Source organism: Spinacia oleracea, chromosome 3 (assembly GCF_020520425.1).
Source record: "Spinacia oleracea cultivar Varoflay chromosome 3, BTI_SOV_V1, whole genome shotgun sequence".
NCBI classification, from domain to species: domain Eukaryota; kingdom Viridiplantae; phylum Streptophyta; class Magnoliopsida; order Caryophyllales; family Amaranthaceae; genus Spinacia; species Spinacia oleracea.
In genome coordinates this window covers 44583468-44599463 of record NC_079489.1, presented here as the reverse complement: position 1 = coordinate 44599463, position 15996 = coordinate 44583468, and the positions used below count along the sequence as shown (strand labels likewise).

The following is a 15996-nucleotide window of genomic DNA, read 5'->3' as shown; positions in this document are numbered from 1 at the left end:
CTTGAACGGGCTTTCCTTCTTCTGGAAGAGGTAGCCTGAGAGCGGGATCTTGCTAGCTCATGACAGGCTGAGAACAAGGCAGCAATTGGTTGATGAACCGGAAGCATTGAGGAACTTTACAGCTCGTGAACAAACTCTCTATTATCCCAATAGCAGATTCCGCAGCTGCCACCGTTGGAACCAATAAAGCAAATGATTGACTCAAGTAAGAGATTACGGAGACAACATTAGCGACGCCTCGGGTTCTCGCTCAATCTGATCTTTATTCAGTGCCAAGGACTCTTATCCAATCTCTTTAGGGAGAGAATGACTCATGGGTATGGGTCAGGAACTGCCTTGATCCACTTGGCTACATCTGCCCTTACCCCCGAACTTCACCTATTTTTGAGCTATTGAATTAGGCGATCCGGCTGATGAACAACTTCATCAGATCAGGTTGAGTATGATAGATGCTCTCCTCGTTGTAGGACATGGTCAGTCTTTCGATCTTATCCTGGAGTTCCTCGGAGATCGATATTTTCTTAGTTTTTCATCGAAAACGAAGAAGACCGAGAATTTCGAGAGAGAGAGAGAGAGAGAGAGAGAGAGAGAGAGAGAGAGAGAGAGAGAGAGAGAGGTGCAAGTGTTATGAAGATGGTTACATTGATAATTGAAGGATAGGATTATTCTTGCGTGGACCTGGTCCACAATAATATTAGTGTGGACCCAAAATTAATAGTTTTCTCTAACACCCTTTTGACGCTCATAGTGACCTTTATTGTTCATATAGTAACTATAATAAATTAAACACCAAAATTGTTAGACATAGTAACCATTTTTTGAAGCATAGTAACCCTATATTTTTAAAAGCGAATCGTGACTTAAAATCACATTATTCAAGCACAAAACATGTATCAACGATACTAATTTACATTTTTATCATAATAATCTTAATAAAACAAAAGGTCTTGCGCGCACAAGGTGTACAATAAATTTATTGTACACCAAGACAACTTTTATGCAGTTTTTCGTAACTTTAACCTATTTTTCTGTAACTTTTATATTATAAAATTAAAAAGTTGATAGATAAACATTTTAAAGGGTTAAATGATTAATTTATACATTATTAGTGATTTTGAAGAAATAATTTTTTATTCAAATAAAAAATTTATCATTAAAAAATAGATAACTTTTACATATATAAATGTAACTTTAAAGCATTTTAAGTCAACTTTTACTTCGGTGTACAATATTTATTGTACACCCATTGTAAATAAGAATTTGTGTTAATAAAATGCCAAAATAACTTGGGAACAAGTTGCTGACTTTATTTTAAGACATGGTTCACAATAAATTTAGTGTGAACCAAGCCCATTTAAGAATTGGTGAATCATTCAAAATTGATATCCAATATAGTTAGGAGTGTTGTAAGTTAACTTGTAGTAGGGCTCTTTTAAAGATGATGTGCATAGTTGGGATTGTTTACGTCCATTTCTCCTTGTTTTGATCAATCAAACAATACAAGTCCCATTTTCCATGATTTTTCATATTAAGCAAACAACAAATATAAGGGCAGAAGGAAGTAGTGGACATCACTGGGCAAAAATGTTGGCATTTTATCATTATCATGGACCAAAAAGATAACCTCCGAAACCATATTCCTAATATGTACATTAACTGCATCAGGGAAAATGATCGTTGTGTTCAATACATTAATAAATTCACATCCTTCCTACATCTGGGTTCACATAACTTCATGAAGTCTGAGGACTTTCAGCGTCCATAACTGTGCAGAACCCCATTACAATATACCAAGTAGATCATTTTCTATGTCAACTATAACATCAACAGCTAATGATAGTAAAGAAGTATCTACTACATAATGGCTAAAACCAGTTTAGCAATACAAGGATGCCGACTGTCCAATGAATAGCATTTGGTTCCTAGCCTTTTTTTTTTGTCATATCATAGCCATCAGGTTCGGACATCAAAAACTGTTACCGCCATGATGTTTTCTTTTTTTAACCACTACTGCGTTTAAAATGTTCTCGGATGAATCTTTCAGCATGATAGGGATACTTATTTCGAATATACTCCCGTAAACATTTCTGGTAGGAGAAGTCGATCCATCCACCATCCGTTCTTACAACAAACAGACACCTTGAATGTCTAAATTGGGGATGCCGGTCAACCTTTCATCAAGAGGAATGAACATTAGCTTAAGAGAACATGCTACACATCACCAATTAGATATTAACATCTTTTTCTAAATAAAATTATTTGTACACAACACTATTTGAGAATGGGAGCCTTACCCTATTCAATATTTTTTATTTCTCGTGAATCATACCTAAATACCAGAATATAAGTTTATCTCAATAGATAGATCACCATACAGATCTAAAATGACAACTGAGAAAAGCAACATATATTCATGAACAGAACAAAGAATCATCAAAGCTTTCAGAAAAGTCACTTGTTCGAGGACCATCTCCCTCGAACTTCAAATTCAAATTCACAAGCACAACGCCACAACATTCACACAATGGGAGACCCACATATAAGGGGGTGGTGTTTGGTTGGGGTATTTGAATGGATGTGATATCTACAAATTTAACCTCTTTCTGGTTGAGGTATCTTCAATATCTTCGGTGTAGGTTAATCACGAACTCACGACCTCTCAATCAATTCGTTTGTATGGAAAATAATAGAGAGCCTCCCTAGCCTAATTCAATACAAATCCCAATCTAAGGGTTTAGCACGGGGGAAAACATGAAAAACAAAGCCCTACATGATCAAACTTGCAAAGATATAGTTTGGAAAGAGATCTCTACCAATTCGAGCTTCCCAGGATTCTGTCAAGCAAAATACATACAACTCAAATACCATGAGAATGACCGAAAAGTCAATGAAATTAATTTGCATCAATATTGAGGAAAAGGTGGTGCTATATCATATCAGACCATTGCATATATTCCCCATTACCTACAAAGTCGCTGATTTTCAAAACTGCTACCGCTCACCTTAGATTACCTAACTACCTTCATGCACCCACCTCACTACAGAACAAAAATAGTACTATAGCAATAATCCTGGGCTCTCTGATAAAACCTCTCCATTGCAATATTTTTTGTACACTAATAAACACCCTTACCACCAATGTCTCTTCTCAACCTTAGACTTTTGGTAATTTAATGAATTCAACACCAGTCACCACACTCACCCCATAAAGAGTTAAAGATGCTTTGCTTTGGCGCATGAACAACATCCTCTCCCTCTTCCTTGTCATCCACCCTCCCTCTCTGTCCCATTTCTTACTGGTCAAGCCGTAACATAAATATCAATGGTACAATCAAGTTTTAAGTATTTCAACATCTACAACAACGCAGTATGAATCGTACCCCAAGGAAGGTGTAAAGGGGTCCAAGAAGACAACCTTATTCTTAATGGAAACTTGTACAAGGACTGTTATAATAAAGACCCACAGGTGACATATGCTACAAAGGTGCAGTAATCTGATTATATTTGTTTACCTGATATTATACTTCCTCTGCCTTTTTTTGTTGACACGTATTCCTTTTTGTGATGTTTTTTTTTTGGTTGACAAGTTTCTCTTTTTGGAATGTTTTGTAAGATGCAATTTCAACTCTACCCTTATGCCACATTAATTTTAGGAAGTGGGTGCTTCGGGTAGGTATACGTTAAGAGCATTATTGTCTTTAGTCTTTCTTTTTCACTCCTTAATTCTTGTGCCAAAATGAAGTGTGTCACTCCTTAATTCTTGTGCCAAAATTGACATAAAATAGGAGGAAGTATTTCATTTCTGAATAATGACTAAAAAGAAAGTCAGCATTAGGAGTAACAGGGATGTGCACCATTGGTGAGATTGTTTATAAAATTAGTAGTGGTTGGTGGAAAAGTAATAGTGACGAGTGATGTGCTAATTGGACTTAGAAGTATACAGCATAGATGTGGAGAACTGTATATAACATAGATGTGGAGTGCTGACGAGAGTAAAAGTCGCAGCTCATTAGAAGTATACAACATAGATGTGGAGAGCTGTATTTTTCCTATTAAATTTCATGGATCACACCCTAATATTCTTATTCACCTGAGGTATTTGATAAATGAGTTATATGAATATGGCAAGATAACCGGAGTGTGCAGCAGATGAAAATCGACATAAAGATAATAGTAAAACAAATTTATAGAGAGCGTAGTAAAGAAAATCACTAGTAGTAACAATCATAATACAATAACACACAGAAATAAGAAAATAAAATAATAATAATAAATAATAGCCCCCTTTGTCCCTTTTTAGTTTCTACTTCCTATATTCTTACTCCCTAGTGCCGTTTTGTAATGTTGTATATCACATACTCCTTCAGGCCCAATTTAGTTTGCTCACTAATCATCCCGTAGTTCAAACTTTAAAGAGATAGTTTGTTGTTTGGTGGTCAACTCTATACTAATAAATTAGCAACATGTACAGAGATTATATCACAATTTACAATTTGGCTAGAACTATTGATGAATATCACCAACTTTCGTATACTTTGTTCACAATTTATTGTCTAACCAGCGGTGTAATCTTCCGTTAAAATTAAAACCTATTTTCTAAATCGAAATAAACGGAAATCAGAAAAGAAGGGAAAAAAAATATATCCCTTCCCCTCTTGCTGGTTTCCCATCGCACCCACCCACTCATGTGTTCTGACCAGCAGAAGACAGAAACCCAGGCCAGGACTAACTACTACACTAGTAACGACCCTCATACCCTACCACCACCGCGTTAAGCCCTCCCTACTGTTTCCCTACACCTCCAACTTCAGCGCTACAGCACCATTTCCTTCCAAAATCTGCAACGCACGGCTATCAAGAAGGCTAACAGGCCTAACACAGAAACCACCCCATCCCCCATCTCCTTCCTCTTTCAGCCCTTACCTCCCCTGCACTATTTTCCAACCACCTCCTGTCCCCTCCATCTCCCTCCTCTTTCAGCCCCCCATTAAAGAGCATGTCTTAGAGATGGTGGTTTCAGTCTCCTTAGCCACACAGTGGTACCACAGCATGAGAGCACGGTGGTCAGGGGTGGGGCTTGGTGGTGGACATGTGGTGGACTTCAGGAGAGGGGTGAAAGTCACACATAGGAGAGGGGAGGGTAAGGGGCTGAAGTTCTATTTTTCCTTTTCTTTCGATTCACAAAATAGATTATTATAATACTTATTCTTTTTTTGACGGTTTATTCCTTGTAGATTCCATCACTGATGAGCCCAATTATGGGAAAGTTGGTGATGCAGAGAGAAAAATGTCACCCAATAGAGAAAGTTGGTGATACTCATAGGCAATTTTCCTACTTTTAATTACGCATAACATTCCAGGGTAAAAAAGTGTATTCTCACAGCTAAAAGCAATTTTTATTATTAGTTATCACCATGCAAACAATTACTCATTCTACCATTATAAACGTTTGATATTTATCATATGGGCATTTTTTTTTACTTTTAATCACTTTCTTAAATCTTGAGCCCATACCGGTGCATTTTTTATTTTATTTTTCAAAAAAGGATTAATCCATATTATTTACGCTTTTTTGGATAGCAAGATCGAAAGGAAAGGAAAGGAAAGGAAGGGGCTGGGAGGGGAGGGGAGAGAAGAGGAGGACGGGAGGAATGGTGGAGCTCATTTCAACTCCAAATTCTCCAATTTCGGAGGGATGGAGTTCATTAAAGAGGGAGGATCCCACCCTCTTCCTCCTCTTCCTTCCCCAACCCCTTATCCAAACAAGGGAACTTCTTCCCCTTCCCTCATTTTCTCTCCATTTCCTCTTATCTAAACAAGTGTTACATATAAGAAATTTCATGAATTGAACTAAAATATTATGTTCTCGGAAATTTTAACAATTGTTTCAACACCGAAAAAATGGACATCTCGTACTCTAGGGAGTTGCAATTACATATTTGGTGTCAATGGTTCGAACTTCAAAGGTGTTAGTTGGTTATCATGATTGTAGTGGGCAAAAATCGGTTTTATTTATAGGGAACCATCCATTTTAAAATCTAAGTAATGGCTGGATTAAATATGCTAACCACTTTATCTTAGAATCAATAAACTGTTGGCAAAAATTACTCATGACACACAAAAAGTGATAGCAAATTAGAGGTACAATAGTATGGTGAGAAGATTGAATAATACCATAACTGAATCCAGTCCGCATCCAATTTTATCTTCAGAACGAGGATGATAGGCAAGCAACCTCTCTATAACAACTTTCTCATCATCAGGCGACAGGCGTTCCCCATCCATGTACCTGCCAATATAAAATGTCAACCATGGTACAATAACCTTAGAGTCTGGAAGGATCAAAGGAATTCATGCAAGTTTTAAGGACTAGGGTTTTGATGTCTTTGTGAAGAGTCCAAAAAAAAAAGTTAAAAAACTAGCCCATTAAAACTTGCCCTAACCAAAATTTAAAAACAAGATACTTTTTCGAAGAGATGGACTTTTAAAAACCATTGTTGCAAGCTTTTTATGACTTTTCAAGAATAATAATCAAGTATATTTATCCATTTAAGGCATTACAAGAAAACTAATATTATATTCCTAGTTTGTGGGTCAAGCCAAACAGGATATATTGCCTAATTAGAGGGTCAAGCTAAACAGCATCCTCTATCCATACATCCTCTTCTTCATGTGTGAGTATCAGCGTTGTTTGAAAAGTCATGTTTTGTATTTGAATCATTGAAATACTGAAAGCACATCAGAAAGGATCAACACAGAACCTTTATTATCCCTTATTTAAAGAGTTTAAGTACCAACCCATTTGACAAGTATCCAACACAAGAACTTTCACAAATAGGCCTTACAACAAAGGTCTGATACCTCTGGACTCTGGTAGGTCATTGAGCCTCAAAAAAACTTCATATATATAAATGGAGACATCACATTGCACTGAAATGGATGATCAAGGCGGACCCCATTCTTAATGGAGCTGCCAAAAGCTGATCCACACAGTACAACCTGAGCAAACCCAATGTAACCCTAAACCGAATTAATCCACATGGACACACTGACCTAGCATGGCTAGAATCGAATTCAACCGAACACTACAAGCCCCGACCCAAACTAGACCCACACATGCACACCCGATCTGACAGTTCTATCCATGAATAATTAAACAAACAGAACAGGTTCCCTCAAGTCAGAACAGTGATACATTAACATTGCTTGATGTGATGGTTCCCTCAAGCATGAGCTAGATGCAAACTAGAAAAAAAAAAACAAAAATCAATAAATAAATAAGGTGATTGATTAAGTGGAAGGTAGGTATTATTTCATTAAACATAAGACATGTGTGATGGGGTTTATCTTATTACTAAAAGGAGACACTGACAATTCAGGAATGATGCAAGTATCAAAACCTATGATTTGAACAATTTGATATAGAAGCATTAAGAAAACAGGTAGAAAACAAGCAAGGAAACCTCTGACAGGAACTTATGTTGGTTAGAGAGTCTTTTTTTAATTTCAGCAGTTGTCGTCAGACCTTCGAGAATATTACTTTCAGTTAGAGATAAACCAAAAAGAAAAATATGGTCAACACTGACTTTGGAGCTTAAATCATCCCATCTTTGACTTTGAGCTTAAATAATCGCATCTTTGACTTTGAGCTAAAAACCTAAAATCTTCTAAAGTCTTTGAGAATGGAACCTCGTCTTAGGAGTTTTTTTGTCATTCTAGAATACTCGCATCTCACTTCTTGTTTCTCCTAAATTTCAAACCAAATTTATGGACCGTACGAAAGGCAGCGATAATAATGTCAAAGGCAGTAGAAAACATGTGTTTACCTTGAGAAATTTCCCTTACCATTCATTACCGCTTTATAGGCAGAATTGAGTGGTAATGGAAATAAATGAAGATAAACACAAGCACAGAAGAAATGACTAAAATGCATGACATATACTCACATCTGGGAGATTTACTGTGGACCAGTGGCCTAAAGGAAAAATACCACGCCATAATGCAAAAACGGAAAATCCCTTAATCTATCACTACCAAGAAATAAATAACACATATGAGGAGAAGATGCAACCCACTCGAAAGTTTTCACCTGCTTCAGAAGCTTAGCCGCCACATAAAACTAGAAATAAGAAACGAATGCGAACACTTTTAAGATGAATGACAAGAAAAAAGACCATTAGGTGTTGAAGACTAGCCAAATAGAACACCAAGCAGCAGTCAAATGCTGATGCATTTTCCTTAGATATTGTGTCCTAGATAATTTCTGCTTTGTCCAGCTATTGTTAGCTCTCTGTTTCTTTTAGTCGTCATAGGATCCTGCTAGAAGTTTCCGTCAGTTTATCGGGTAGTGAGTGATGTCACTAATTATTGGTGGCAGCATCTGATTGATTAGGGTATAAGAATGTGTCCAAGGAGGCTCACTATATAATGTAATTAAGTGAGGAATGTAAATGAGACAGAATAGTGAATGAAAGGCAGCTGATTGAGTGATTTCTCCCAAATTGTTCAAATTATTTTGCTCTTGTTTTACTCTTCATTAAAGGATCAACCAACTTCACTCTCCTACCCTTAGTCTTAATTTAATACATGGATTCTCAAGAAGTTAATAAGCTCCTCAAACTCCCAGTCATAGTCATTGGGGCCAAAATAAAAATCCCAAGAAACACTCACAGTTCCTCACTCAAAAGAAAAGAAATTGGAGACAAACCAATCAAATAAAGAGATAGGGAATAATACTACAAAATAGTAGCTCCCTGCCCAAGCATCCTCTAAAACACAACATTCTCCCCACCGGCCTTGAACTTTGACCCACGAAACAAAGAAAGAAAGAGCTAGTGAAAAGAACTTCTGTTAGCGCATTCTAGCCGTACCATTGAAGACCGTATCTGCCCGGAGTCACTTTGTGTCAAAGAGAACTACACTATCGCGGAAAACACGACCACCACTTTCCTATAATCGACGCTTTTAGACACCAAATTACTAAATCGTAGGCAGCCCTCATTCTTAGGTCTACAGACAAAGTCCTATCTAGGAAGATGACCCCACTTCCTCTAACCTACACCAGACCTCCATAGCTTCTCCAATCTCCTAGCTAAACCCACTGGAAGTACGAAGGGTAAAGTAAATAGAAAGGAAAAATACGCTCTCTTCCATCCATCCAATTTCATAAAAAGATAGAAATTTTCTTTACAACGGGTCTCAAAAACTACTCCTAGGAAACTTTCCCTAAAAAGAAAATAAGAACAGCACTTGGGCAAAAACGAAATCTACGCAAGATAGTGGCAGGAAATTATGTCTGACAGACCAGGGATGGACTAATTTAACCTAAGTGGGCTAAGACCCGACAGTAACTAAAAGATCTGAAGAAGAGTTCACTTTCTATCACTGCTAACCTGACTTTAGTACATGATTCAGATAGTTCAGCACCCTTATTAACAAGTGTACACAACATATGTCTAATATAGTATACTTTCTTCCTAAGATCCAGTATAACATAAGAGTTTAAAGTATTACGTTCTACTTCTAAGATATGATCCATAACTTCAGTACTAGATTACATAAACAAAATGGGCTATGAATACACATAAGCCACATGCACAAGGATTAATTCCATTATTAATTTTACATCTTTTACTATCTCTTATAATTTTCCTTCATTTACCCCTAGTCAGGGGCCAAGAATGAATACACAGCATTAAAGATTACAATTTGAAGGCATGGAAGCTTGCTTCACCAACATTATAGCGAAGCTCTTGCATGCATCTCATGACCTCTTTACCAGAATCTTTGGCCCCAAATCTTCAGCATCCCATCATCCCTTTTACAAAATATACGCTAGTCACAAGGGGTATTCACTATGAAGCATTTTCGAGTAACACAGAAACTATAATATGTGATACAGAAGTATATCCAGCTCCGGCCCGTTCTTTTATATATCAACTATTCTTCCTTTCCATTTACTTCCACTAGAAAATCTTTAGAAAGCCAACGCTCTAGATAATCTGAAGGTTGTTCCATTAGTACCTAGCTTCACTCTATTTTTAGAGCAAATTTAAGGAATTTTATTGCAAAATCACTATAGCCTAGCCAAAACTCAGGGGAGGGAAAAACTTTAGATCCCCCCTTCCCCGAAGCTGATAAAGTAACAAAGACATTACAGGTTCTAATTCACCATTACAAAGGCATGTCCAATCTTTTTTCTCCGCATAACTTTGCAAGGATCATTTTTAATTCTATCTACAGGATTTTCAACTCCAAAAACCTCTTTATTCCCAGTAAGCCTCATTTCCATTTTTCCACCAATTATATGCATTTCTACTCACTTTTATTTCCTTTGCTCCTGTCCCTTATACATCTGAACTTCACTTTCCAGAGAACCAACCAACTTATTCTGTTGTTTCAAACCTTTTAGATATGTGTCATATATTAACGTACAGGTTCTTTCAACCACCAGTAATACTAATTAGGGCTTCCTAATAGAATGTTTAAATTATACGCGCTCGCACCATAGAGTAGCTTGTCTAGAACCAGGTCATCTCCAAAGGACAAGGATGTCAGTGTTTTAACACAAGAAAATTAATAGAGTATGAGCAATCATTTTCTATCCGTTTTAAGATATGTCTAGTTAACAAATTACATTGTAATAACCAGGAAAACAACAATCTAGAGAAACATCCCTATCATGTTTCATTGTCGTGTACATGGAAAAAAACATTCTGTCAATTTTATTTGCGATGACTTATTTGGTTCCAATCCTAAAGAATTAAGGCTCAAACAGAAGGATTCTGATTTGATTTCAACAAGCAAGTTGTTTTACAAGGTTTGTAACAAATACACTTTCCAGTTTTCCAAGTACCAAGACCATATTATTCTTCTATAACACTAAATATTAGGAGGAATGTTATTGCGACTCTTCATTTCATCTCAATCACCGATGCCAGATAATCGACACTAAGATGACAATCGAACCATTCATTTCGGACCAAAATCACACAAAACTTCATAAGATAGCACATGGCCATGTCTAAAACTAGGACGCATACCTTTGTTCTAACAGTTGTAGCCGAGTCTAAAATTTGGACACATAACCATGCTCAACACTTCAAACGAGTCTAGTAACATAGCTTAGGATATAATAAGTACAACATAACAACTTTAATCACGATATCATAGTAATAAGGTATCTTAATAATTTCAATTAGGGAAATTCGTCATGGTGGCCTTATAGTATGTTTTTTCTGCTTGGTGGAAACAAAATAATTTGACTTTCTTTAGTGGCCAATGGCCATGTACTTTTGTAAATGTCATTAGAGTGCACTAGCTACATAGTTAAAAGCTGACCCATGCTTAAATGAGTGACTTGACTAACCTACCCCTTAACTTAATCATAAATAAAGCCCCCACTATTTTATTGACTCCCTTGGATTAAACTACAAACCTCGTATTCCTCCTCCTCCGTTCCCCTTTTCCAAATTTATCTTTGCTCATCCCTTATTCTCTTTCAAATTCAACCTCAATAAAAATTCACTGGTTTTAAATCTCTTTGATATTTTGCTATGTTCTAGTATGGTTTCTGCAAATTTTCGCAACTGCAAACACATTGGGGAAAGTACTTCGTTGAGTTTTAGGATTTTAATCGCGGGTAACTTCGGCGCATTCTGAGTTTTGGAGGCAATTGGAAAGCAAGTGCGGTAATATTAAAAAGAAAATCAAGGTTACTTATACATATTTCTTAACAATCGCTCAAATTTTAAGCACAAATTTAAGTAGGTTAAATTATACTCTGTTTTGTTATACTTGATGAATTAATACAATTTTGGAATTGTTGGTTGAGATTCATGATTTATTAGTTGAAGTTGATTGTGATAAGTATATATTTTGGTCGTTTTTTAATTTGTGGATTTGTTTGTGGTTGGTGTCTGTTGTGTTGTAGCAGAATGGATCAGTTAGTATTAAGATTTCACTTGCGGGTCCAGAAAGTGATTTGATAGTTGATGATGTTGATAAGGTTATGCGGATTGACTTGATAATAGAGTATGAAGAAGGATTTAAGAAAAGGGGTATCAAATGCCAAAATTTCCTAGTTTTCACTACTGCTATAATATGGAGGATGTAATGCTTAAAGCGGGCAGTGACTTAATGTCAATCAATAATAGACAGGTTAAGTACAACAAAGGTAACATATGTGTATGTTGGGTAGTTGATAAGCTCACTGATTGTGTGACTGGTGCTAGGAAACTTAGTGAAACACTACAATATAAGGATAATATGCACATTGGGAGCAGTACACCTAGTAACAGAAACATACCGGTTAACAATGAGAGTGTTATCAATGAGTATCGGACTAGAATTAACCATGCTATTGAAGAGCATTGGCATGACATTGAGATAATTAATGAGACAAAAATTCTGATTGAACCTCCTGTGAAAGGTAAAGGACCAAAATCTAAGGCACCACCAAAATCACAAGCGAAGAACCTACCTCTAAGGAGAAATCCCCCTAATAGTGAACAGGATCAATAACAGTCAATTTATGTCCCTTTCCCCACATACTCAAATGCAACGCCCATTAACCAAGAGATCACTGCTCTATCCCGTTCAAACCTTTCACTTGACTCATCCCTTGTTTTGCATAAAATACCTAAGAGTACTGCTACTAGGAGAAGGCTACTAGGATCTACCCAACTGCTCGAACCTACCAACCCAGTAGCTCAGGTTATTAGCAGAGAGTAATTTCATGAAAGCTTGGGCAAGTCCAATCTACTAATGTTGGTGGGGGAAGTAGGCAAGTGTAATCTAATGATGTTAACGAGGGAAGTAGTCAAGGAAGTGGTCAATAGAAGAAGAGAAGATGGTGATCCAGAAAAGGGAATGTTCAATGTAAGAGATGCAAGTCCTTAGGACATAATTCAAGGACATGCAAAGGTGGCATGACTGAAAAAAAAAGTAGAAAAGATGATTGTAGTTGACCAGAAGCATGGTTGCACCTGCATCTCAACCCGAACCATTTCTTTTAACTTAGTCTTGGTTGTTGTCTTTTATGACAGATAGGTATTTTTCTAGTTAAATTAGTCTTAGTTATTAGCTTTTGTGACAGATTGGTGTTTTTTGAACAATGCTAATGTACTTTGCAACAGTTTGAAGTATTACGACAAATCTGGGCAATTGTTATTTATATAATTCCATCTTCGCATCATGCTGCAGTCATGGTTGTGTGTGTATCATGCTGCACTCATGGTTGTTAGACTGTGCTGAAGACATGCTGCTATTAGGATTTTTTATGGCTAGCTACTGTTCTTACTTTGGTTTAGCAAGTGGTGTTCTTGCTTTTTTGGTTTGGTTTAACTGGTTTAGTGCTTCCCATCAGGCTGCTATTCTACAAATTTTTGTTACCATTAATCCCCAACACGAATGACATGGTGCTGCATATTCAAAGCAAAAGTCAACGTAGGAATTGCTCATCTCCGTATTTTCATTCTCTATAACATAATGGATTCATCTGATTCATTTGTGTCTTGGAAAACATTGTCTATTAGTGGACTAATAGTTGTTCTAAGTATGTGAGTTGCAGATATATTAAGCTTTGATCTTTCTATTGTCTTACATTTTGATGTTAACATTCCTTTGAAATGGATTACAGATTTAGGGTGTTAAAAATAATAAGTATCTTCTAATTTATCTGCTGAGTTGTTGAATTGCTTGAGTACATGCTTCCTATATCTAACTGACATTCTCCAATGGTTAATCTTTATTTGATTTTGAGTCATGTGAAATTGAGAAGGTTATTATGTTTAATATTGTCTTAACTTTGCTTTGTTCTCACCTATGTATTATAGAGACAGATATGTCTATTTCCGATGGAGCCAAAGATTCATTTGTTCTTTTGGCTGTAGGATGTAATGAACTAAATCAAAATGGCTCTTAAAACCTCTTCGCTTCCTTTCCATGAAGTAGAAGATTATCGTCCCGTTATCGCTTTTGGGTCAATTGGAAACAACCTCTCTGCAAATGCAGGGGTAAGGTTGCGTACACCCGACCCCCCTTACCCCGCTTCTTGCGGGAGCCTTTTTGAGGCAATGGGGTAATGATAATGATAATGAAAATGATAATGTTGACTTGTAATATTCCCGATTTTACTTTGTATTCTTCTTTTTGTGTTACAAAGAGTGATAGACAACCAATTGAACAAAGAAAAGTACAAATGTGGTTGTGTTCAAGTTAATGGTACAACTGAATGTGGGATTCAATATTCGACAGTGGATCAAACTGTCAGTTGTTCGATTCCTATCCCCCAAAAATGGCCTGCATCGTTTCAAGTTCTGGACCCTCACAATCGTACTGTTAGAACTGGTGGCCTTACATTTCCAGACTTACCTAATGAGTCATGCAGACTGACATGTTCCTGTAGACTGTAGTTGTTAGTTTGTGACTGGAAATAATCGAACGTTGGGGCAAGGTATGGTGAAGTCAATTAATTCTTACGTATTGATACTATCATCAGTCTACTAACTCAGGCAACATGTTAAAAAATACTGAGTATAAAGAACTTGTACATTGCACAAGTGTTGAAGCAGAACTTGTAGGTTTTGGAGGGAATTGATTAACTCATAAATAGGTCAGTGATTTTGGTTTAATTGGTTATAAATTAGTCATATATCCATGAGTTAGCTCTTAAAATGTACCTAATGCACTCTAATCACATTTACAAAACTACAAAATCACTAAAGAGAGTCAAATTATTTTGTTTCCACCAAGTAGAAAAAACTATACTGTAAGGGTAGAATTTCACTTTCAATTAAGCAAAACCACAATATAATGGATGACAAATAATGAGATAATAATAAAATTCAATAAATTAACAAACATTAATCTGGACAAAAAAAGAAAAAAAAAAACTAAAAACAAATCATACCTATCAGAGTGGATAATGTCTTTGGCGAGAAAAGTAATAGGCTCAATATCCTGTAAAATCTCATCTTCTTTATCTTTCCATTTACGGAAATTAATCTCATCAATTCCGTCGAAAAACTTGGGAGGATCTTTTACCGTAAAAAGTTCACTCGCCGACGAGTACACATCGTCCTCTGACCGAGTCGACTCAGAAGGAGAGGACGAGCATAAACGAGGGCGGAGAGGAGTGCAGAAGACGGGTGTGAGAAGGCGGTGGTGATGGTGAAGGAAGACGCGGAGGCGGAGGAAGGGCAGGCCTCGCAGAAGTGGAGGCGCAGCCATGAAACTGGGGAGTGCGGTGGAGTGGAGTTCAGTACCTCCGAGTGGCGTGGGTTTCAGTGTTTCACTATTCGATAAGAGAAAGACGAGTTTTTGCTTGTCGTTTTGGTGGAAGATTTTTGTTACGTGTGGTGTGACAATTTGTAAATTAATAAATGGTTAAGCTGGATATGGATCGAGTTTAGATAGATGGATCGATTTTTAGTTTAGATAGATAGATAGATGGACTTATCCTGTGCACTGTAGAGCTGTCAAAAACTGACCCGACCTGAAAATCCGACCTGAACCGACCGAACCCGTAACCGATCATGACCCGAAATTACGGTAAATCAGGTAACCCGAAATCCGACCTGTACCCGACCCGAAAAAACCGATAACCGATTTTAACCCGATGTTGTAACACCCGAACCCGAACCCGACACCCGACCCGAAAATGACCGATAATCGAACTGACCCGACCGAACAATGACCCGAACCCGATTCGATACCCGACCCGATGTCAACCCGAAACCGATTGTAACTCGATGAAACCTGCTATTGACCCGACCTGTGACAACCCGCTACCCGATTTACCCGAGTTATCAATGACACGACCAAATATTAACTTCAACGATAAATCTATTTTAATTTTTATTGCTAGATACTGAAAAATTTAACTCTAAACTAAGTTAAACAAAATTTTTTAGAATATAAAATAATTAAAATGTATAGGTTAATTATCAGACCCGAGTTTGACCCGTCCCTGAGAGTGATCCGGCCTGAATTCTA

General features: G+C 37.0%; 1 protein-coding gene across 1 annotated transcript; it reads right to left on the bottom strand.

The window, feature by feature from the left end:
* Positions 1–1575: 1575 nt before the first annotated feature.
* LOC110803291 (protein DCL homolog, chloroplastic) lies at positions 1576–15361 on the bottom strand. Its single transcript, XM_022008794.2, has 3 exons — positions 14912–15361; positions 6175–6289; positions 1576–2171 (listed from the first exon to the last, which is right to left on the bottom strand). The coding sequence occupies exons 1-3, from the start codon at positions 15229–15231 to the stop codon at positions 2001–2003; spliced, it is 606 nt and encodes a 201-aa protein (XP_021864486.1). The 5' UTR covers positions 15232–15361; the 3' UTR covers positions 1576–2000.
* Positions 15362–15996: the final 635 nt, after the last annotated feature.